The 24093-nt window shown below is 39.4% G+C and overlaps 1 protein-coding gene across 1 annotated transcript in view; it reads left to right on the forward strand.

Moving 5' to 3' along the window:
- Positions 1-23105, forward strand: part of UBA2 (ubiquitin like modifier activating enzyme 2) — a 34548-nt gene extending 11443 nt beyond the window's left edge. The window contains exons 7-17 of the mRNA XM_012775119.3: positions 1002-1069; positions 1535-1656; positions 5205-5304; positions 6779-6945; positions 8599-8692; positions 8784-8896; positions 11975-12130; positions 13684-13780; positions 18480-18585; positions 20474-20610; positions 22145-23105. Coding sequence (XP_012630573.1) covers positions 1002-1069; positions 1535-1656; positions 5205-5304; positions 6779-6945; positions 8599-8692; positions 8784-8896; positions 11975-12130; positions 13684-13780; positions 18480-18585; positions 20474-20610; positions 22145-22326 — 1342 coding nt within the window. The 3' untranslated portion in view covers positions 22327-23105. The remainder of the gene's footprint in view (positions 1-1001; positions 1070-1534; positions 1657-5204; positions 5305-6778; positions 6946-8598; positions 8693-8783; positions 8897-11974; positions 12131-13683; positions 13781-18479; positions 18586-20473; positions 20611-22144) is intronic.
- The last annotated feature ends 988 nt before the right edge of the window (positions 23106-24093 follow it).

The raw sequence follows: 24093 nt of genomic DNA on the forward strand, positions 1-24093 counted from the left end.
GAAGACCACAGAGGTGCCGTTTGATACCAGCATACTTTGTTGATGATGACTTTGATCACCTGGCGGTGTTTGTCAAGTTTCTCTGTTGTAAAGCTATTTTTTCTTCCCCCTCTCCATACTGTACTACACACTTTAGAAGGAAATCACTGTGGGCAGTCCATGCCTAAAGAGTAGAAAGTTGTGTTCTACTTCCTTGAGGGCCAGAGTAGCTACATAAATTATTTGAAGTTACTCTGCGTAGGAGATTTGTTTCTCCTCTGTTTATTCATGATTTATCCAATCATTTATATCAGTATAGACTCACTGATATTACATATATTTTCTAGCTTTGGCTACTGGGAGCTCTTTTAGTTGGCTCTGCTCTTTGACACTCCCATCAATGTGTGATTTTTTGGGTGGGGTAGCAATTCCTTATTTTCTGGCAATACAAGATGCTCCATCCAGACCGTCTTGTGTCTTCTGCCCCAGGCCTAGTATAAGCCACTTCTGCAAGGAGCCCTGGTTCCTTTTATTGAAAAATGGCATGAGAAATCAAAATCTGAGTGCTTAATGCATACTGCTGGGGTGTCATTTTAGGCCCTCTTAGTTGACAAAACAAAAAATAAATATTTATTCTAATTATGTACCTATCTATGACTTTCATTTTCTAACCATCCGTATGGGAAACTAAACATGAGTTTATATCAGTGTCTCCACCTTTAATCCATTACTACCTGGATCATTCTAGCTTCCTCCTCTTGCTTATGTGTAAATTGCCATTCCACCAGTCAGAAACCTGGCTCCCATCCTTTGTCATCCATATACTTAATGCAAGCATTTCTTTTTTTTAGAGACAGGCTTTAATACTGTTAGGTTTATAATTTATCAACTGTTCATTCTGTATCCTTGCTAAACACTTGGAATATGCTACATTAGGCATTTCTGAGGAAAGTGGGAAAAATAAGCCACATTTTTTCAGAATGCTTTGTTGTATATAAATATTTACTACTCTTAAATTATAGCCAGTTATTTGGGGAAGAAGATGCTGATCAAGAAGTATCTCCTGACAGAGCTGACCCTGAAGCTGCCTGTGAGTTAAACTATTTGGCATATGTCTTCTTAGTGACTACTACCTTTATTTTGCTAATTTAATATTGGTAGCTTAAGAGAAAAAACTAGTTGCTGTATGTGCTAGATAATATGTGCTTACCATGGATTATTTCATTTTAAAGCAATGTTACATAAAAGTATAGTCCTGTTTTACGGGTGAGGAAGTCATAGTGAAGAAAAATTTCACAAATCTAAGAAATGGAGCTGGGAGTAGTTTCTAGATCTGTTGATAGGTCTGTGCTTTGTACTATTATATGTGTAGCCTTCAGAAATTACGTATAAAAAGATGCTGATAGGCATGTTATTTTCCTTCCTCCTTGAATTTGGCATGTGTCATATGTGGGTGAGTTCCATGAGTGACGCCCCCCCTTTTTTTTCCCCACTAAGATGAGTGAGAGCTCAGTTCTACATTTTTGCAGTTGAAAATAAAATGTTTGTTTCGTAGGGGAACCAACAGAAGCTGAAGCCAGAGCCAGAGCATCTAATGAAGATGGTGACATTAAACGTATTTCCACTAAGGAATGGGCTAAATCAACTGGATATGATCCAATTAAACTTTTTACCAAGGTTTGGTTTGCTTTCCTTATAATTGTGGGTAGATGTATTATTTGAATTCTTTTAAAATAGCACATAAAATTGAATTAAACTTTTTTCTATGTATATGCCTAATGCTGTCCTAATAAAATGATTGATGTAGTGGAGATAAGCTGGTTTTGAAATTTTAGCACCTGTACTAAATATCAGTGTAGCATCTTTATAGGAGGTAAAATGCAGAGGTTTCCTTATGTATCCTCTTGGTTGTCTTTTATTCCCTCACTTTCACAGAATTTCTTGTTTTATTTGCTTCTCCTCTTCACTTTTACCCTTTCCCTGCTCAGATCTTCGTTGTCAGTTTGACTGCTGTGTTCTGAATCACCCTAGCATCCCTAAGCCTGTGTTCTTGGTGAAATAAATTCCTTTGCACCGGTATATATTATTTGGCTGCTGAATATTTCTAGAGATATCTACAAGAGTGGGTCTACCTAATTGTTGCTCTGCTAGGCCCCTCAGGGCTGTGTTTTAAAAGTCCTTGTATTTGTACTGTCTTGACTCCTTAACAAGGTTATTACAGTAGATGCTTAAAACTTTCTCAGCTCTTCTTAAACTACCTCATAAATACTCTGGTCACGCTCACTGAGCAGTTGACCTTAAGAATATGTTAATAGGTTTGAAGCCATTGGGCACAATTTACCTGTTGAGAGAATGTCCCACTTCACTGTAAACTCTTATCTTTTTCTTTCTGTTGGAGAGAAACCTCTTTCAGCAAAGTTTAACTTCTCCACATGGTGTTTTTTCTTTCCCTTTGTACCTTAATTCTCTGTGCCCTGTATCTTGGGTCCTCCTGGCTCATTGTTTCTGCTTTCTGACATGCACAAGTTCTGCTCTCTAAGCAAATGACCTATTGCTGTCTCTACCTGATACTTCATCTCTATTTTCAGTGGTAACAAATGGTACAGGTTGATCCTTAAGCCTGTTGCATTTATTTCCTCACTACAGCCTTTTTCTTAGAAAATGGTGTTTACTTTGATTATACTTAAAATGTGCTAAACTCTGATGTTGACAAGAGCAGTATTTTCCAAACTGGTATCTTTAGTTTTATTTCAATCTGAGCAACATTTAAATGTCAGAGAAATCTGAAGTACATCTTTAGTTTATTGTTCAGCAGATAATTCTAAGCATCTGCTGTGTGCTAGGCACTTCTTTTAAGTACAGGGAATTTAGTTGTGAACAAGATAAAAGACAGGGTCCCTGCTCTTTGGAGGGAACTCACAGTCTAGATTGGAAGTCAAACACTGAACAAGTAAGTAATTTCAGATTCAGAGTATTATGACACTAAGTTCAATGTTTTGGGATTCTTTAGTAATAAGTAGATCGAGGTCGGGCGAGGTGGCTCATGCCTGTAATCCTAGCTCTCTGGGAGGCCGAGGCGGGCGGATTGCTCAAGGTCAGGAGTTTGAAACCAGCCTGAGCAAGAGTGAGACCCCGTCTCTACTATAAATAAATGAAATTAATTGGCCAACTACTATATATATATATAAAATTAGCCAGGCATGGTGGCACATGCCTGTAGTCCCAGCTACTTGGGAGGCTGAGGCAGCAGGATTGCTTGAGCCCAGGAGTTTGAGGTTGCTGTGAGCTAGGCTGATGCCACGGCACTCACTGTTGCCTGGGCAACAAAGTGAGACTGTATCTCAAAAAAAAAAAAATTTTTTTTTAAAGTAGATCTAACCTGGAGGGTTCAGAAGAGACATTTTAGAGGAGGTGACATTTAAGCCTAAGACTTGAAAGAATGGGGTGGGAATAGGAGTGCAGCATGTACAAAGAAAATCTCAGGTTGGAATGGTGAAATAATTCCCATTAAAGGAGAAAGTGGAAAGAGATTAGATAACTGGAAAGATAAGCTGAGGTCAGTTCAGGCAAGGCTTTCTGGCTGTGTTAAGGATGTTATGCCAAGATGGTAGGAGTCCATTGAGAGGTAGAGGTATGAGCATGGAAGGGATGGATGCACCACTCTACAACCTGATAATTCATATTGAAACCAACGTGAGACAGTGCCCTGAAGTTGTGCGTTGCCTGAGTAATCTGAAATACAAGCCATCTGCATTCACCTTGGAGCATGGGGAAGGAGACTCAGCAGGAGGATTTTGGATGTATACAGTGAGGAATCAAGAATAGTACCTGGTTTGTTTTGGACAGCTGGATGAACAGAGGTGCCATTCTCTGAGATAGGTGACGTGGGCTGCAGGTGTATATGTAGGGGTTGAGGGGGTCGAAGGTTATATAGTCAGTTGTCAACTAATTTGAAGTTCTTTTGGAACATAAGGTAAGCAGAGAGGTTTAGACTAGGCATGTGGTTGACATTAGGTTTATAGATGTGATTTAATTAAAGGAAATGGACATGGTAGAGAATTGAGTCAGAAGATGGGTCAGTATTGCACTCTGAAGGACTCCTAATGTTTAGTAATAGTTGAGTAAAGGAGAAAGACGTAGAGTTTATGCATAGAAAACTGCTGGTTCAAGCATTCAAATATCTCTACAAAATGTCTCTAGTCACATTTGTTACCCAAAGCATGATGGACTTAATCTCCTTGCTTGTATACCCATTTCAGATGTTACTATGTCTTTGTACTCTTTCCTTATTTCTTAGATAAAATAAAAATCCTCATAGTGCTCAAGGCTTTGTGATTTTAACACTAAGTTGTATTCTAATTATTTATGTATTTGGATTGTTTTCCAAAGGTTAAGGATACTCAGTAAATATTGATTGAATTGAGTATATTTTGATAGAAATAGTTGTAATTTCTAAATTTAGCCAAATCTAGATTCTTACCTGGTACCTGCAATGTGTTGGATAAATTCATCAACAATAGGAAATGCAGATGAGAGAAAAGCAAAAATATTAAAATCACCTGAAATTCCACCACATATTTTCATGTTCTGGTTCACTCAGTCTACATATGGTAGTGTTTTTGTAGTAATTTTGGTTTGGGGTTTTTTATGTTTAATTTTGCTTTTTTGGTTTATTTTTGTTTTTTTGTGGGTGTTTTTATGTGGGGGGGCATATTTCAAAGACGTATCAGTTCAGAAATTCTGTTGAGGATTTTACTTTCAAAGTATATATGCTTTATTGGCACGCATCCATGGTCTTAGAGGTATTGCTAACTGGTATCTCTGCTCAGTGGTTAGATTCAATTCTTGTGGGGTTGATGTGTCTTTATTGAGCTCCTTAATATGTATGATTGTGCGTCAGATTGATGTTTGGAGTTTTAGGGGAACTTTTGTTGGGTAACTGATGAGGGCAGGGCCAGTCGTCACAGCTCAGAGCCCTCTTGCTCTGCATTCCCAGAGCACTTCAGCTTTTAACTTTTTTAAAATGTAGGGATTCTATATAAAATTGCCTTTACAAATGGTTTTGCTTTTGAAAATTGTTGTTCTACTGGCCCATGACATCTGTCTTTACATCACATTTCACAGTGTAATACTTATACTATTAAATAAGCAATGAAATTTTCTTATATTTTATCAATTTAAGGATTGTAGGGTTCATGGGATTTATCTTTTTTTTTTTTTTTAAGCTTTTTAAAGATGATATCAGGTATCTATTGACAATGGACAAACTATGGCGGAAAAGGAAACCTCCAGTTCCGTTGGACTGGGCTGAAGTACAAAGTCAAGGTAAAGAATACATTTTAGTCTTGTGGTAACTAAACTGGAAATACCCTCACCTAAAATCTTTGTAAATAACCCTACTGTTTCTGGAAAATGGTATGAATTTATTATACATTCAAACACTTTAAGAAAACATGAAGAAGAAAAATCACTGAGGTCCCATCACTCAGAGAAATAGCCACTGTTATCATTTTAGGGAATATTCTGATGGTGAGGTTTTTTGTTAGGTTGGGGATTTTTTGTTTTTGAGACAGAGTCTCCCTCTGTCTCCCTGGGTAGAGTGCAGTGGTGTCACCATACCTCACTGCAACCTCAAACTCTCAGGCGATCCTCCTGCCTCATGCTCCCAAGTAGCTGGAAGTAGGTTGGGCCTTAAGGCATGAACCAGGATGCCCAGCTAATTTTTCTATTTTTAGTAGAGACGAGTCTCACTCTTGGCTCAGGTTGATTTTGAACTCCTGAGCTCAAGGGATCCTCCCACCTTGACCTCCCAGAGTGCTAGAATCACAGGCGTGAGCCACCATGCCTGGCTTGGTGGTCAGTTTTATGCACGCAGACAGAAGCAGTCCTGTATACACTTTACATAAATAGAATCATACCATTCATATACTCTGACTTGCTTTTTTCAGTCAGTATTACCTAATCTATCAAGTAACATGTATTTGTTTCATATTTTTCTTGTTATGAGCATTTGTGATGAGTGTGTATGTATACATATGCATCTTTGTATTCTTGTGATTATCTCTTTAAGATTGACTTTGGAAACACATTTAAGTTAATTTTTTAAAATTTTAAAATATTTTTTGGGACAGTGTTTTGCTGTGTTTCCCAGGCTGGGGCAAAGTGGTTATTCATAGGCACAGGCGCAGCGCACTATAGTGCCCTGAACTCCTGCAGTCCTCCTGCCTCGGCCCTCCTAGGGAGCTGGAACTTCAGGCCTGGGCTACCACACCCAGCAAATTTTAAAATTTTAATTGCAGGAAAAAAAAAACTATCGTAGTGACTACTTCCTTATCCCACTCCCCCTTAACACACTGTTTATCTATTTTGTTTGAACTGTATTGCAATTAATTTTGCAGAGCAATGCAGAGCAAACTGGAACTTGAAAGATCCCAGGAGACTTGGGATGTCACTTTGGAGCAGTTCTCAGCAATATGGGATACCTCTTAGATACTCAGATATGACTCTAGTAGATTCCACTTTTTGAGTGCTGTGTGCTCGGCATAATGCTAATCTTTGTCTACATTATATTCTTGAATTCCTCAATCCTGTCAGGTCCTGAGGTGGTCTTGCACATTTCCCATCTGAATTTTAACAGTTTTCTTATACAGATACTTGTATTATAGTGATAGTTATTTTAATGGAACTTGTTTCATATTCATTGATTTTCTTATTGGTCAGGGACTGAATTCATTGATTAGAAGAACACAGTAGTGGAATGATGTTTATTAGTGAAGTTCTTAATATTTTTTTCCCTTAGGAGAAGAAACCAATACATCAGATCAACAAAATGAACCTCAGTTAGGCCTAAAAGACCAGCAGGTTCTAGATGTAAAGAGCTATGCAAGTCTTTTTTCAAAGAGCATTGAGACATTGAGAGTTCATTTAGCAGAAAAGGGAGATGGAGCCGAGCTCATATGGGACAAGGTTGGTTTTTACAGTATGTGGCAAGTACTTACATATCAAATATATGTTATTTCTTAAGCTGTAATAGAAGGCTAGTGAATTTTTTTGATATTTCTTCTAGTAGATTTTGAGGAAATTATTGAATTTGGTTTGGTTTTCATTACTAATTGGTATATTGCACTGTGAATTTTCTATACACCCATTCAATTAATGTCATAAAACTTCATTTTGGATTCTTGTGTTCATAGTTAATAATTATGTTGACTGGGAAAATAATGTGAATTTATTTATTTTTTACAAATTTTTGTTTTATTTATTTTTTCAATGTTCAGGACATGTGCAATGTGAATTTATTAAAGTGAAATGTTTCACTGACTTAAGAAAATAGACTTCCTGTATAATTTAGATGTGTTAATAGAAGTCATAGATCCTTAATTTTAATTATACTTAGTATTTTCTATGGCTAAAAGTGTTTTATCAGATAAAGTTTATATGTTCCTATGGTGGTAAAAGTTTATCATGGGTTTTAAAGTAAAAGAAAAGAGTTTTGACAATTTTAGAATCCTACGATAACTGTGTACACAAATTTTGAAACTTTGGTTGAATCAGACATCTAAAATAAAGATAGTAAATTTAGATTATTCTTACAAACATTAGTCTTGGGTTTATGTGATATAAAGGGTAACTTTTTCCATATTTTCATTGTTATACTAGTGATTTGGCAAGTTTTTTATTAGTATACAAATGTTAAATAAACCTAGAAACTGGTAATTGTTACCTTCTTGAGTTGAGTCTACATCTAATGGGTGTGATAAGCCAGTTGCCTGGGGATGGGGAAGTACCTGACTACTGTTAAATATTCTTGCTTGGTCCTCAACACAGCCTTCTGAGATGGTGGATATAATTTCCCCCATTTAACAGATTAAGGGATTTTTGTTCCGGGATGTTGACTTGCCTGAGGTTTCACACCCAACCAATAAGGGTATAAAGAACCCTCATCCTGTCAGTGCTTTTTTCTATACTGTGGTGTTTCTGTATTCTAGACTAGGTTAGGATCTTCTTAGTTCAAAGCAGGAAACCTTGCCGAAATCTAAAGAAACTAGGATGTAGTTTCAGGGAAAATGCAAGTTGTAAAGGGAAAGCTTGGATCGTGTTGCCTTATCTGAAGAAGTGGTGTGTATAAAGAGTCTGGAGAAGGAGAGCTCAAAGGAGTCATCAGGTTTTTCTGAGGCTTTAATGAAATAGCTTTCTCAAATTGTGTCTGTCTTTTTGCCTGGATTCTGTGCTTGTCCAGCAACCTTCTCATTACTAATGAATGGTCCCAGGACAGGGTTCCTGTCAGCAGTGGGTGGGGTCAGTGCTCTGTTGTACACATTTAGTCTCCAGTGCATTTGTTTAAGCTGGAGTCAGTTTCTAGAAGCCTGGTGGTTCTTGGTGTCCTTGTCAGACTGCATTCCTGGACCAGAGAAGCTGATGATGAGACCCTGCCCCCTATTTAGCCAACCTCCATGCTACCTTGAGGCTTTATCTGATCGGCCTTTCCCTCAAGACCACCTCTTATTCTAGCTGACCGTCTATAATGTTATAAACACGGGAAAGTACTGTTCTGAAAGAAATACTAATCAAAATAGTAATTTGTAGGAAGACTTGTTAAATTGTTTAAATTATTGGCAGGATGATCCATCTGCTATGGATTTTGTCACCTCTGCGGCAAACCTCAGGATGCACATTTTCAGTATGAATATGAAGAGCAGATTTGATATAAAATGTAAGTTGTTTGTACTTTACTTGCATCACTGCAATCTCAAAGTTTTGTTTTTTTTTTAACAGCTAAACATACTTATCTTTTTTCTTTCCAGCAATGGCAGGGAATATTATTCCTGCTATCGCTACTACTAATGCAGTGATTGCTGGGTTGATAGTATTGGAGGGATTGAAGATTTTATCAGGAAAAATAGACCAGTGTAGAACAGTGAGTATTTCTATTTGCATTTTTTTATTTGTCATCTTTGTAAAAGTAATTTATAAAAAGGACATTAAACAATGTTTTAAAACAATAAAAAATTGGTTTAAAGCAGTGGGAAAATAATTATTCTAATTACCTCATGAGAGTACATATTAAGCTTCCTGGAAATTAACAAAAAGAAAAAAACAGCTTTTTAAATTTTTGTCTAATAAATGGAAACAAGCTAATTTTACTAAATTCTTGGAAGAATTCATTGTGGGGTCCTTACACTAAGAAGTTTTTTCAGTTGATGTTTTTAATTCTAAGAGTTCCATGTAGTTTTTAAATTTTGCTTGGTCATTTTTCCTTTTTCAAGAGGAGTCTCACTCTGTCACCCAGGCTGGAGTGTATAGTGGTGTGATTGATTATAGCTCACTGCAACCTCGAACACCTGGGTTCAAGTGATTGTCTTGCCTTAGCCTCCCAAAATGTTGAGATAACAGGCTTGGGCCACCACACCTGGTCTTGCTTAGTCATTTTATAGTCAGTCCCTGTTCTTCAGTCATTGTTTTCAATCTTTGTTATTTAAAAGTCATTTTATATTTTTTGATGATACTTCTTAATGTCTGAAATATTTATGGGTGAGTGTACTATCATTTCTTCTAGATCTCTTTCATAGTGTTTTGTTTTGTATGGTCTATGATTTGTTTTAAACTGAATTAATGTGTGTTCGAATTTTGTCTGTGATAATTCCATTGGAGGTGTATTTTTTCAACAAGTATTTGTGTTTATTTATATTTGGGTGCTTCAGGCACTACCAGTGCAGGAGCACTTTTAAATTCCCACCTTTAGGATTTTCAACCCATATACATATTCAGACAGCAAATCCACATGAGCCCTGTCTTATTCTAATGAATTATATGGGAAGATATTTCCCCTCCACTAAACACCAAGGTTAAGATAAGTTTTCTTGCTATTTCTATAGGAAACATAGTTCTCCTCTTTACTCTTTTCCCTTTTCAGGTTCTTGATTTTATACCAGGGTCCTTATTTTAGCAGTTCCGACATTGGTGGAGGAGGGCTAGGTTTATTTCTTAAAACTAACACCACTTGGATGTTCTTCTTGGATTCCTACTTTCACTTTTTTTTTATTGAGTTTGTGTCTAAAGATGCTTTGTTTTCTTAACCAGCTCAAAAAAACTACTAAAAATATTGTAGCCAATACTTTTGCTGCTATTTATGTTCTCCTTTTTTTTTTTTTGAGACAGAGTCTCACTTTGTTGCCCAGGCTAGAGTGCCGTGGTGTCAGCCTTGCTCACAGCAACTTCAAACTCATGGGCTCAAGCAATCCTTTTGCCTCAGCCTCCCGGGTAGAGTAGCTGGGACTATAGGCATGTGTCACCATGCCTGGCTAATTTTTTCTGTATATTTTAGTTGCTCAATTAATTTTCTTTCTATTTTTAGTAGAGACGGGTCTTGCTCTTGGTCAGGCTGGTTTCGAACTCCTGACGTTAAACAGTCCGCCGCCGTCTTGGCCTCCCGGAGTGCTAGGATTACAGGCGTGAGCTACCACGCCTGGCCTATGTTCTTTTTAATGTTGAAATAAAAGGACCCATTTAAAGAATTTCTAAAAAATATCTAGTCTGCATTGGTACTCTTACTTTTTAGTACCATTATTTATGTACTCTTTTTTTGTTGTTTTATTTTTTTATTTAAAAAAAGGGTGTTCAGTTGCCTTTTTTTTGTTGTTGAGACAGAGTCTCACTCTGTCACCCTAGGTGGAGTGCAGTGGTGTCATTGTACCTCACTGCAACCTCCAACTCCTGGGCTCTAAGCCATCTTTCTGCCTCAGCCTCCTGGGTAGCTGAAACTATAGGAACTCTCCACAATGCCTGGCTAATTTTTCTGTTTTTAGTAGACATGGGATCTCACTCTTGTTCAGGCTGGTCTCGAGCCCCTGAGCTCAAGCAGTGCTCCCATCTTGGCCTCCCAGAGTGCTAGGATTACAGGCATGAGCCACAGCACCTGACCTTAATTTCTACCTTTTGTAGCAGCCTAAATTTATCTTATGGCTATAGTTTCCTTATGAGCTCACAATACTAATTATAAAACTTACAAAAGCATCTACTATTTCCTGTAACATCCTTCTGGTTTCTTTTTCTTTGCCTGCTCAGCTCCATCCTAGTCTTGGATTGTGGATACCTATATGTCTGGATTTCATTTATTGACATTTACAAGTAAATAACAGGACAGATTAATAATGTTAGCCTGGATATTAATAGTGATAGCGTTTTTTTTTTTTTTTTAAGACAGGGTCTCCCTCTGTTGTCTAGGCTGGAGTGTAGTGGCACAATCATAGCCCATAGCTGTAACGTCAAACTTCTGGTCTCGAGAGATCTTCATGCCTCAGCCTCCCAAAATACTAGGATTACAGGCATGAGCCACCGTGCCCAGCCTGTTTCTCAATTTTCTATGTTCTCCTGACATTTGTTCTGTTTGTATTGAATTTTACTGGTGTTCTCCAGACTTAAGTATTAATAGTAGGAACTTGGGGCTTTTCTTAATTTCAGTGTAATTTTTGTGTTTGCCTTTATTCTTAAATTTTTTTAATTTGGATATTAAAGAAATGGTAAATGGGATATATGCTGCCAGAAATACATTATTTTTCCCTAATTATATAAATGTTATTATAATAAATCATCAGAAAGTTGGGAAAGAATGGCAGTCGCATTGCTTCCAGATATCTGTGAAAGCATTATCATTAATTGGAGAAATGAGTGTATTGGTCTTGTCAAGAGGTTTCTTAAAGACAAGTATGGCTATGCCCTTACTTTTGTAAATTAGGTTGCAGAAGAATGTGGAGTCTTGCATTATACAAGGAGATGTCTTTGCAGTAAGCCCAGCCTTTTACATGGTAGCTGATTAGAAAAGAAAGTTGGAATACCAGGCACTTAAGAAAGTCATGATTGTCATGATTTTCCTGATCCTTTTTGCCCTCCAGAAGGGCATATTTACTGGTTAGCAATAAACAACATTTCAGATTATAATGGTGTATACAATTATAACTCACATTTCTGATTTCTTCATGTTTTTTTGCCTTCAAAGATTTTTTTAAATAAACAACCAAACCCAAGAAAGAAGCTCCTTGTGCCTTGTGCGCTGGATCCTCCCAACCCCAATTGCTACGTGTGTGCCAGCAAGCCAGAGGTGACTGTACGGCTGAATGTCCATAAGGTGACTGTCCTCACCTTACAGGATAAGGTAAGTGCAAAGGCTGGTTCTCTTTTCCTTTAAAAAACAATTTAAGTTTCCTTTTGTCTTTTTATACTATTGCTGTGATAACAAACTAAGGCAGTTACTCTGAAAGGTTCGCTACTGAAGCATGTTGCTCCAATTTCCTGGGTTACTCCACCATTGGGATTCCTGCAGGCCTTTCCATCTGTGGTTCCAGCATATGTGCCGCATATCCCAGAAAGGAATAGACGCATTTGGCTGGAATATGTGCCACAGGCAGCACAGCGGTGGCACAGTATCGTGAGAAGCAGAAAGAAGACTTCTTTGCTCTTTGTTTCCCAGATAGTGGGTAAATTCTGTAATTTTTGAAAAGAGATAACCTTGAATGGTCTTGTCTATGGCAGTGAACAGATCCGTATTTGCATGCAGTGAGAAGTTTTGCATTTCCAGTAGAGCAAAGCCCCAGTTGCTAGCTTTGTATCAAAGGGTAGGGGTAACCTGCAGAGTTTTGGGTTCTCTGGATTATGAACAGTGCCCACTCCCACCAAACTAGGGGTCTCGTCATTTCCGAGGTCTGAGTCGAGGCTTGCGATGACACGTGCTCATCTGCTACAGCCTGATTCTGATGTGGTGAGCTAGTCCTGGAGGCTTGTGCACACCTGGGTAACCTGTGGAACTGGAGTGAGGGGGTTGAGGGTTCGGGATGTGGTCTGCTCCTTAGGTTCCTCCTAAGTTGGCTAGATTATAGTTCCTTTTACTAGGTAAGGTTTTTTTTTTTTTTTTTAGGTTTTGTCACTTTCCATTTTAGGCTCACTTTGGATTGTTTGTCTGTCTATTATAAGGCTACAATATTTATATACCTCCTGAGAGGGGGAATAGGCCTTTTCCAAAGGGGAAGTGCTGCTTGAGAGTGAATGATTTTTCTCCCAGAACTAGTTACACGGGGCAGATTGGTTTGAGCTCATGTTTTGACCAGGGAAGCAGCAGGTCCAGCAGAGCATGGTTGCCTCACTTTCTTTCCTACAAATTAATTATCTTTATTATCTACAGATTGTTGAGCTTAATGGTGATCCCGCTATTTGTAGGGTAAGAGAGTTTCTCCATTCTTTTTTAGGAGCAGGTAGAATTTAACAATATTATCACTTCTAAATGCATCTTGGAATTCAAAGAGAGAAGGCATTTGGAAAGGAGAGGTTATGTGAGAATCAGGTTAATGAGCAATTTTTTAATCAAACACCTGCCATTCATTACAGGTTGGCACAGAAACTGAGATGAAATATGTCAAGTATATAGCTCGCTACCCAATCTGCAGGGAAAGACAAAAGAGCAAGAGCTGGTCAAGGAATTCTCAGTCCCCTATTGGAGGAAGTTTGATCTGCATCAGTGGCCAGGTGTAGGGATGGAACACTGGTGAATCCCCGTGGCTTTCCTGCTTGCCTTAAGGGATCTTAAAGAATGACTCAGTCCCTTTCCAGTAAAGGGGGAAGTAAGAGCTTTTATAGAAAAGAAATCTAGGGTTTTTTATGGTCTTCAGTTACCTATATTAATATTTTGAATCTGTTTGTTTTTTTTTTTTATAGATAGTGAAAGAAAAATTTGCTATGGTAGCACCAGATGTCCAAATTGAAGATGGGAAAGGAACAATCCTAATATCTTCAGAAGAGGGAGAGACAGAAGGTATTATATATTGGATTTATTCACTCCCCTCATTTGGGTGGAGACTGCCTAAAGGAAGGAGTTCACATTAGATTATCCATTGACTGTATATGTTATTCAGTGATAGGGACAATATTTGGTCATGGAGGTGCTCTTCCAAGGTGGCATTGCCTTGGTGGGGTCACCGCAGTGCCAGATTTCAGAACTCCATGTTGTCGGGTGTCAGGGACTGTTTCCAAATAACTCAGTAACTGACCATTTTCAGTGACTGAGATGCTCTTGCCCACTTCCAAGGAGCCTTCTTGCCTGTGTCATGAATCCTGGGAGATAAATTAGTGATGAGAAGGCTGTTCCAGGTGTAAAATATGAGTGAGGAAGGTAATCTGAAGGGGGTTTGGTTTAAGAATGGGGAAGCCCTGATTGCTTTCTCTACTATATAGCAGAAAGTATTGCTGAAAATCAGTGCCCAGTTTTGGCTTTCTCATCTTGCCTTTCAAAAGTTCAAGCAGGCCACCATTTTGTTAGTGCATTCGTTGTACAAAGTGAAGTACATTTGATTCTGTTGAAGCTTTTCTGGTGAGAATTACATTGTAGTTATTCCTCTTTCAAACTACAAAATACGATAGTTGGTCTGTTTGGATTTAGAAGTTCTTACACATACCTCTGTCTCTTTTGCAGCTCATGTCTTGGGTTGCTGTTGCAGCTGATTTCTCCACGTCCCAATTTTTGCCAGTATACCATTACTTTCAAAGGTTCAAGGCACTCTATATTGATGTATTCGTACCTATTTGTCCAGTGGTCATTTATTCGGTATATTTTGCCAGATCCTGATGGAGATTCAGGTGTCAAGGCTTGTTTAAATTAAAGTTTATTGTCAGGATTTTTCTTGGTTGTAGTTGCTTATTGAGAAATTATTTGGGATATTAGGTCATCTGTAATTGGAGGCCATGTTTTGGCTGGGTGATACTCTATTCTGGGAGTCTAGTTGAATGCTTAAGCCCCATTGTAGCCAGCTGATTTCACCAAGAAAAAAAAAAAATGTTTGTCCATGATCATATGCTGTCCGCTTAGTTCTAGCCAGCTTTTTGGGATGTTAGCTTAAAAATGGAAACGGGTCAGGAATCTCAATGATTTACAATGTAGCCCTTTTCTATGGAATATATTGTGTGTTACAGAGGGTGCTACAGCATTTATTTAAATATGTTTGGAGTTTTGTGTTATAGGCATAGTCTTAGGTATTCATAAATCAAGGATAAATAAGACATCAGTCCCTGGCTCGAAGTACTTTGCAGCCTGGAAGGAGAAGGAGAGATCATCGCCAGGGAGATGTAGGAGTCTAGTACAGGGCTGTGCACTGGGAGATCTGAAGATGAAGCAGAAATGACATGCGGAAGATAAAACTGGAATTTCAGAAAGAGCATGTACAAGCTGTGAACTGAGGGAAAGTATATTTAGCTTCGTGAAGACGGGGAGTCACAGGAGAAGGAAGACTCTTGGTTCAGAGGAAATAAGGACCCTCTGGGCAGAAAATGGAGCGTCTTCATTTGGACAGAATGAGTAGCATTTACAAAGGCATGGACTCGTAAAACAACCTAAACGATCTTGGGACTAGCCAAGGTTTCACTGGAAGATGGGTTGGCAGGGGGGTGAGGTTGGAGGACATTCTGTGTCGTGGGTAATGTCTCTTCCTCCTCTTACTTGACTTCTCCCCTTCCCCCAGTTGAGGGCCCAGTATTTCGCTGCCACCAGAGTGTAAAAGTAATGTGGTTCAGTACAATCTGCAGAGTGGGTATTAAAAAGGGTGTGAGGGTAGAGGCAGGGAGCTAGTTAGGGAGAAAAAGAACGAGAGATTTTAACTGAGGCAGAGGCAGATGACGGTTTGGAGATTTGCAAGGTTAGAATTTGGAGCACAGAAGAGGAGGAGTCATATTGTTAGGCCCGTTTAGGACCGTTGCCAGGACTCTGGCTTCAGAGATGGTGCTAATTCATGAAATAAGAACCCACGTTAACTGGTTCTGGGTTTTTTTGTTTGTTTGTTTTGAGACAGAGTCTCCCTTTGTTGCCCAGGCTAGAGTGAGTGCCGTGGCATCAGCCTAGCTCACAGCAACCTCAAACTCCTGGGCTCAAGCGATCCTCCTGCCTCAGCCTCCTAAGTAGCTGGGACTACAGGCATGCGCCACCATGCCCGGCTAATTTTTTCTATATATATTAGTTGGCCAATTAATTTCTTTCTATTTATAGTAGAGATGGGGTCTTGCTCTTGCTCAGGCTGGTTTCGAACTCCTGACCTCAAGCAATCAGTCTGCCTCGGCCTCCCAGAGTGCTAGGATTATAGGCGTGAGCCACTGTGCCCGGCCATAACTGGTTCTGTTTTGAAGATGGTACTTCTAAGGGGTTTGTAGTCAGTGGAGAGGTATGAAAAGGCTTGGAGATGGAAATTTAGGTAGAAAATAGTCTCCGAGGACATTCCAGATAGAGTAAAAAGTCACAACAAAGGCCAGGCGTGGGGCCAGGCGCGGTGGCTCACGCCTGTAATCCTAGTACTCTGGGAGGCCGAGGTGGGCAGATTGCTCGAGGTCAGGAATTTGAAACCAGCCTGAGCAAGAGCAAGACCCCGTCTCTCCTAGAAATAGGAGTATGCCTGTAGTCCCAGCTACTCGGGAGGCTGAGGCAGGAGGATCACTTGAGCCCAGGAGTTTGAGGTTGCTGTGAGCTAGGCTGACGCCACAGTACTCACTCTAGCCTGGGCAACAAAGCAAGACTCTGTCTCAAAAAAAAAAAAAAATAAGGCTGGGCGCTGTGGCTCACGCCTGTAATCCTAGCTCTTGGGAGGCCGAGGTGGGCGGATTGCTCAAGGTCAGGAGATCAAAACCAGCCTGAGCAAGAGCCAGACCCTGTCTCTACTATAAATAGAAAGAAATTAATTGGCCAACTGATATATATATAAAAAAAATTAGCCGGGCATGGTGGCGCATGCCTGTAGTCCCAGCTACTCGGGAGGCTGAGGCAGGAGGATCACTTGAGCCCAGGAGTTTGAGGTTGCTGTGAGCTAGGCTGACGCCACAGTACTCACTCTAGCCTGGGCAACAAAGCAAGACTCTGTCTCAAAAAAAAAAAAAAATAAGGCTGGGCGCTGTGGCTCACGCCTGTAATCCTAGCTCTTGGGAGGCCGAGGTGGGCGGATTGCTCAAGGTCAGGAGTTCAAAACCAGCCTGAGCAAGAGCGAGACCCTGTCTCTACTATAAATAGAAAGAAATTAATTGGCCAACTGATATATATATAAAAAAAATTAGCCGGGCATGGTGGCGCATGCCTGTAGTCCCAGCTACTCGGGAGGCTGAGGCAGAAGGATCACTCGAGCCCAGGAGATTGAGGTTGCTGTGAGCTAGGCTGACGCCACGGCACTCACTCTAGCCTGGGCAACAAAGCGAGACTCTGTCTCAAAAAAAAAAAAAAAAAATAGTCAAAACAAGAAATAAATTTGGAAATGAGCTCAAAGAAACTTTTAATATTTTGGGGGTGTCAAGGTAGGGTAAACCTTTCTAAGTACTTTCCTTACAATCAATAAAAGAAATGATAAGCCAAAAAAGAAAAGAATTATGGTACTGAAAAGTGAAATTACGTAGAAAATTATATCCTTTAAACATGATAATCAGAATTTAAAATATATTGTTTACCCCAGTATGTGCCAGGCACTAGGGATATGCAGGTCAACAGATTCTAGATAATCTGTGGACTGAGAGTTGTGAGGAGGGAGTATAAATTGGGAGCAAAATGAAGAATCATTTTTGTGAAAGATTTGAATGCCTTTATAGGCCAGGAGAGAGGAGCATGTGAACAATCAGGAGAGGAGGGATAATTTAGGCAGAAAAGCCCTGGAATTGGAGGGACAGGGGACGGGTGGGGAAGAATGTAGTGACACTAAAAGTTTGATTGGAGGGCTGGTTCTTTATTGGAGTATTTAGAGTTTATTGAAAAATGAAAAATCCATTCAAATAAGGTTTTCTTTTATTTTTGGGTTGTACAGTTTACTAAAATGTTGGCTAAGGTTGTCACAGATAACCTCTTGTAAAGTAGAATATATTTCAGACTACAAAAGTTACCTCTGACTCTTCCAGGACTCCAGAATGAATTTAGTTTGAATGGGAAAAAGTTCTCAGAACTTTTCACAGTTTGGTGCCCTTGAAGTAATTTTGGTAGTTGAGTAAATTCCTAAGTGCCTAATTTGTTAGTGTCTTAGTTTGCCAGGGCTGCCATAACAAATACCACAGCCTGGGTGTCCTAAACAACAGAAATTTATTTCCTCAGAGTTATAGAGGCTAGAGGCCCGAGAGCAAGGGGCTGGCAGGTTTGGATTCTTCTGGAGGCTTCTCTCCTTGGCTTGCAGATTTTTCACTATGTCCTCACATGGCCTTTCCTCTGGAGGTACACATCCCAGATGTCTGTGCGTCCAAATTTCCTCTTTTTATAAGGACACCAGTCATACTGGATTAGGGCCCACCCCATTGGTCCCATTTTAATTTAGTCACTCCTTTAGAAAGACCTGTCTCCAAATAACAGTCACATTTCTGAAGTACTGAGGGTTAGGGTTTAAACTAAACCTTTTAATTGGGGAGACACAGATGAACCCGTAACAGGGGTGGTTTAGCTTTTTAAAAACTAACCAGACTGTTCCATGAAGATATAACTAAAGTATCTAAATTCGCTTCATATTTCCTAGCTAATAATCACAAGAAGTTGTCAGAATTTGGAATTAGAAATGGTAGCCGGCTTCAAGCAGATGACTTCCTTCAGGACTATACTTTATTGATCAACATCCTTCATAGGTAGGAACTACCAATATTTTTAAGTGTAAGAAATTATTTGAATATATAAACCAGAAAAAGTGGAGGAAAAATGTTTTCTTACTCTTAAACCCTATTGCTCATTTGAAACTGCACGGTCTATTTGCTGAAGTTGGCCACAGGGTTCCCTAAGTTTAGACCTGCAGAAAAATTTTGGGATTGAGAAATAAAAGGGATGAACAAAAAATGGTTAGTGGTGGCTGATCAGAAAGACCTAGTGTGTAGGCCTTTGAATAGCTCTAATCAGAAGTGGATTCATTTTAGTAATTGGACTGAAATAAACTTTTCAATTATTTTTAAAGTTCCCTAGGAGAAATATTTCTCCCACAAAACAAATGATTTTATTTGTGATTTTGTGACAATAACAGAATACTGAGAATTATCTAGTACAGATTCTTGAGTCTTGTATTTTTTCTTTTATTTGATTTTTACGTCTTGATGACTTAAAAAAAAAAGACATAGTACTTGCTTTATAGACTATGTACATATATGCAGCACAGCTAAAGTGGTCCTCCACTTTGATGTATTCATCTCTTGAGTAAGGTACCTTTTTGTACATGCTCACTGATACCACTAAACTGTGCCCTGACTTAGGAATTTTAACAAATATAAAGAGTTGCAGGGGTGCTGCCACCTGCATGCTGTTGTTTTGCCAGAATTGCCATCTGTATACAAACATTGTGGTTGTTGGGAGGGAACTACATTTTCTGTTTGATTTATAAAAAGCATGAAATGACAAGAACAGCTGAATGTGGGTTATTAGTAAGAAGTGTAAGTTTCCGAGTTACATCGTAGAATCAGAAGCATATGTGCTAGGTTGTGGTCTCCAGCCTCATTTTGACACCAACTGGATGTAAGTGGTGTGCTTGTGTTTAGTGTAAAAGAAGTCAGTGAAAGGACAAGTACAAGAAAGTGGAAATGTCACATGGCGTCTAAAAGAGGAAGCATAATTAGGGTTTTTTTATTTTTATTTTTATTTTTATTTTTTTTTTTTTTTGAGACAGAGTCTCACTTTGTTGCCCAGGCTAGAGTGAGTGCCGTGGCGTCAGCCTAGCTCACAGCAACCTCAAACTCCTGGGCTCCAGTGATCCTTCTGCCTCAGCCTCCCGGGTAGCTGGGACTACAGGCATGCGCCACCATGCCCGGCTAATTTTTTATATATATATCAGTTGGCCAATTAATTTCTTTCTATTTATAGTAGAGACGGGGTCTCGCTCTTGCTCAGGCTGGTTTTGAACTCCTGACCTTGAGCAATCCGCCCGCCTCGGCCTCCCAAGAGCTAGGATTACAGGCGTGAGCCACAGCGCCCGGCCTTAATTAGGGTTTTTTTAAAATCATATTTTTTTAGCTCTCTGGGAACAGAACCCCCCCTTAAAACATGTAAGTCTTTTGTTTGACTTTCATGCATTAAACTTTCATACCTCTTTTTGGGAACTTACTTATTACAAAAGCAGGGTGCTACCTGTAAAGCCTGGGGGAGGGGGTGGTGCCCAGAAACCATGCAGCCCTACCCCTAAAAACACCAATCACTGTGGTCAAGATCAGTTTATGAGTATAGTGTGTAGAATTTTTTGACATAGTAGCTGAATAAATAAAGTCTGCTTTAGCAATAAAAGTTTTCTAAAGCCTTTCCCTGATTTGAAGGTGCAGTGGTTTGACCATTTCAGTTAGAGTTTTGAATTATCACAAAAATGTATTATGTATAGTCTTTTTTATTATAATTTTAGCTCTTCAAAAGTCAGAATCTAAATACTTGGTGTGTACATACTGTATACTTTGAGCTTTGGGGAGCAGTATGTCTCTGGTGGTCCTTTGCTCTGTGAATAGTCATAGCAGTAGTCCTGTTTTATAATGTGTGATTCTCTTACAGTGAAGACCTAGGAAAGGATGTTGAATTTGAAGTCGTTGGTGATGCCCCAGAAAAAGTGGGGCCCAAACAAGCAGAGGATGCTGCCAAAAGCATAACCAATGGCAGCGATGACGGAGCTCAGCCTTCCACCTCCACAGGTGAGTCGTGGCCCCAGCCAGCAAATTGTGAATTGCTCGCCAAGCATAAAGTAAAAAGCCACAAAACTACTAGACATGTGTATCAGTTTGAATGGATTGTTATAAGGGAGCTTTGAGTGTATTTACCCTGAAGACATTTAAGACTGGGGGAATGTGTGTGTGTGTAAGTAAAGACAGGGTCTCACTGGTTGCCAAGACTGGTCTCCTGGCCTTTAGTGATCCAGAGTGCCGGGATTACATGGGTGAGCCCTCATGCCTGGCTGGGGGAGATTCTTATAGAAAATAGAAACACTTTGTTAATTGGTTTTTACAACTAGAAATGCCAGTTTACTAGTACCCACAGTCAGTCAGTTCAGTCTAGGTAGTAAGTAGTTTGGGATTTTGTATTCCTGTTTTATTTAGGAGCTGCAAATCTCAATGCATCTGACTATTTTGAGTAAACATGCTTGGTGAGTATGGAATTTTAGTATTTTAGGGTTTCCTCATAACCAGTGTGACTTGGTGGAGTGCACCGGAGAGATCTGTTCCCCTGGTTTCCAGTGCCGGCACTTGGTGCTTTTCCAAATAACTGATTTTTGACTGTGTTCTGATTTGGATTTTTATTCCCCTCTCCTTTATTCTTTGGTTAGGAAATTGAAGTTACCAATTTTTTACTTCTCTATTTCTGTGTCTTTGTCATTCTTTAGATTATGTTTACACTTGGTTCTAATGTTCTCTTGAGAGTTTAGGAGACAGATTTTTAGAGTGTGGTCAACAGATGGGCCATTGGTTCTTGACCTGCTTTTCCCCACTGAAACTAGAAAGGTTCATCATCCTCCTTTAAGGAAGAGGCTATCGTAGTTCTTGTAAGAATCACAATTTGAAATATGTATTCATTGATCCTCTACTGTGGGTAGGTTTCAGAGGTTACAGCAATGAGTCAGGGGTTCTGCCTTTGATTTTGGTGGCGAGGGAGATGAAACGACCTTCAGTGTGAGGTTAAGCGTGTGAGCTGTGGCGCTGTACCGCATGGGTTTGGATCCTGGCCTTGTCCTCTGCCACTGTGTGAGCTTGGGAAGTCAGTCTCTCTGTACCTTGCGCTCCCTTTCTGGAAAATGGATAATAATGTTATCTTCTTTATAGGGTTGTTGTGATGATTAAATGAGTTGTTGTATGCAAAGTGCTCAGAACAGTTCCTGGCACATTGTAAGTGCTATATTTTGTTGTTGTTACCACCACTACCATTATTAGAATATGCACCCTCCACTTTTCTGCTGGAGAAGGCAGAGATAGAATCAAGGAAGTTTAATGATAACTTTGAGTTAATAATACTTGCTACAATTTTGTGTTTTGATTAGAAGAGAAATAGGTGCTTGTTATAAAACATTTTATACAGTATGGAAATATGTAATGTGTAAAGTGAAGATTCCCTAAGGGTAGCGATTCTTAAGGTTAGTGTATATTAGAAGAGTTAGCTTTCAATTAAATAAAATATTGGTGAGCCACTAGTAACTCCCACACTTGTAACCATTTTTTTCTTTTTTTCTGAAATAAGCACAAGAGCAGGATGATGTGCTCATAGTTGATTCAGACGAAGAAGGCTCTTCAAATAATGCTGACATCAGTGAAGAAGAGAGAAGTCGCAAGAGGAAATTGGATGAGAAAGAGAATGTCAGTGCAAAGAGGTCACGTGTGGAACAGACAGAAGAGCTTGATGATGTTATAGCATTAGATTGAACAGAATTGCCTCTTGACAGACCCTCTTATTACATTAGCTTATCTGGGCAGAACCAGATTATTTGTTATGTCCTTTGTTCCAAAGGGAAGACATTGACACCAGTGACTTGAAAATGATTCTGCTCCCTTTGAAAGCATTCATTTTGCTAGAACTGTTAGAAACATTATGATATGCTGTATTGAAAGTAGAAATAGCGTTTTAAAACCCTTTGAACAAAGTGTGTGCATAACCAGTCATGAGATGAAACAACACGATGCATGTTGCCTTTTTAATGTAAATATCCTTAGGTATCATTTAATAGTTTCAAAATACTGTGGTTTAGTAAAGTTGATACCTGGTTATAAATATTATGCCTTTATTTTTGGCTAGAAGAAGAATTATTTTTAGCCTAGATCTAACCATTTTCATACTCTTAACTGACTGAAACAGATTCAAAAAAGTATCAAGTGCTATGCATTGAAACTTGTTTTTAAATGTTAACTGGCACTATGTATATTAATGTAAAACAATGTTAATTTACTCAAGTTTTCAGCTTGTACTGCCTGGTATGTCTGTGTAAGAAGCCAATTTTTGTGTATTGTTACAGTTTCAGGTTATTTATATTTGATGTTTTGTAAAACTCAAATAAGACTATACTGTACTTATGGACCAAATAAATGGCATCTGCATACTTGTTACACATGCCTGCACAGTTCCTGTTTCTGCCACTTTGAGTTTATGCATTTTGTCTACTGCAAGCACACTGAATTCTTTCCATTAAAAAAAATTAACTCTTAAAGCGTGGGAAGGTTTAAAAAATCTCTGCTGTTTGCCATAGATGAATACTTTCTAAAAATAAAGCTTCTGCTAGGTGCAGTGGCGTGCACCTGTAGACCCAGCTACTGGGAATGCTGAGGCAGGAGGGTCACTTGAGCCCAGGAGTTCAAGGCCAGCCTGCGCAAGATAATGAGACCCTGTTTCTAAATAAGTAACTAATAAATAAAGCTTCTGATGGCAATGGTTTTAGATTTGGATTGTCAACAGTTGGCCTTTTATTGAGAACATGTAATGTTAAGTGTTCTTTGTTCAGCCTTAGTAACTTGGAGCCTTGGATTTGAGATACTGGAGAAGGGAGTCTTTCCTTTCTGCAGTCTTTGTCTGGGTTGTCCCCTAGTTTACCAAAGTCCCTTTCTTTTTCTTTCTTTCTTTTTTTTGAGACAGAGTCTCACTTTGTTGCCCAGGCTAGAGTGAGTGCCATGGCGTCAGCCTAGTTCACAGCAACCTCAAACTCCTGGGCTCAAGCAATCCTCCTGCCTCAGCCTCCCGAATGGCTGGGACTACAGGCATGCACCATCATGCCCGGCTCATTTTTTCTATATATATTAGTTGGCCAATTAATTTCTTTCTATTTATAGTAGAGACCGGGTCTCACTCTTCTTCAGGCTGGTTTCAAACTCCTGACCTTGAGCAATCCACCCACCTCAGCCTCCCAGAGTGCTAGGATTACAGGCGTGAGCCACCGCGCCCGGCCCAAAGTCCCTTCCTTGAGTGTACCATTCATGGCCCAACTCCAGCCTACAACTTGCCAGGCCAGCGTTGGGTGAAGTAGCACTTACATCTTCCTTGTCACAGAGCCTCGGCCCTTAGCATACTCTGATCGCACACAGATGTGCCCTTGCGTTTTCAGAGACCCTAAACCCATTAAGCTGTTTCCCTCACTGCATACTCTATCAACCTAGTTTCAAGTTGATGATTGTATTGTTCCACTTTGTGTGATTCTTACTCTG

The sequence above is a fragment of the Microcebus murinus genome, chromosome 16 (genome assembly GCF_040939455.1).
Source record: "Microcebus murinus isolate Inina chromosome 16, M.murinus_Inina_mat1.0, whole genome shotgun sequence".
NCBI lineage: Eukaryota > Metazoa > Chordata > Mammalia > Primates > Cheirogaleidae > Microcebus > Microcebus murinus.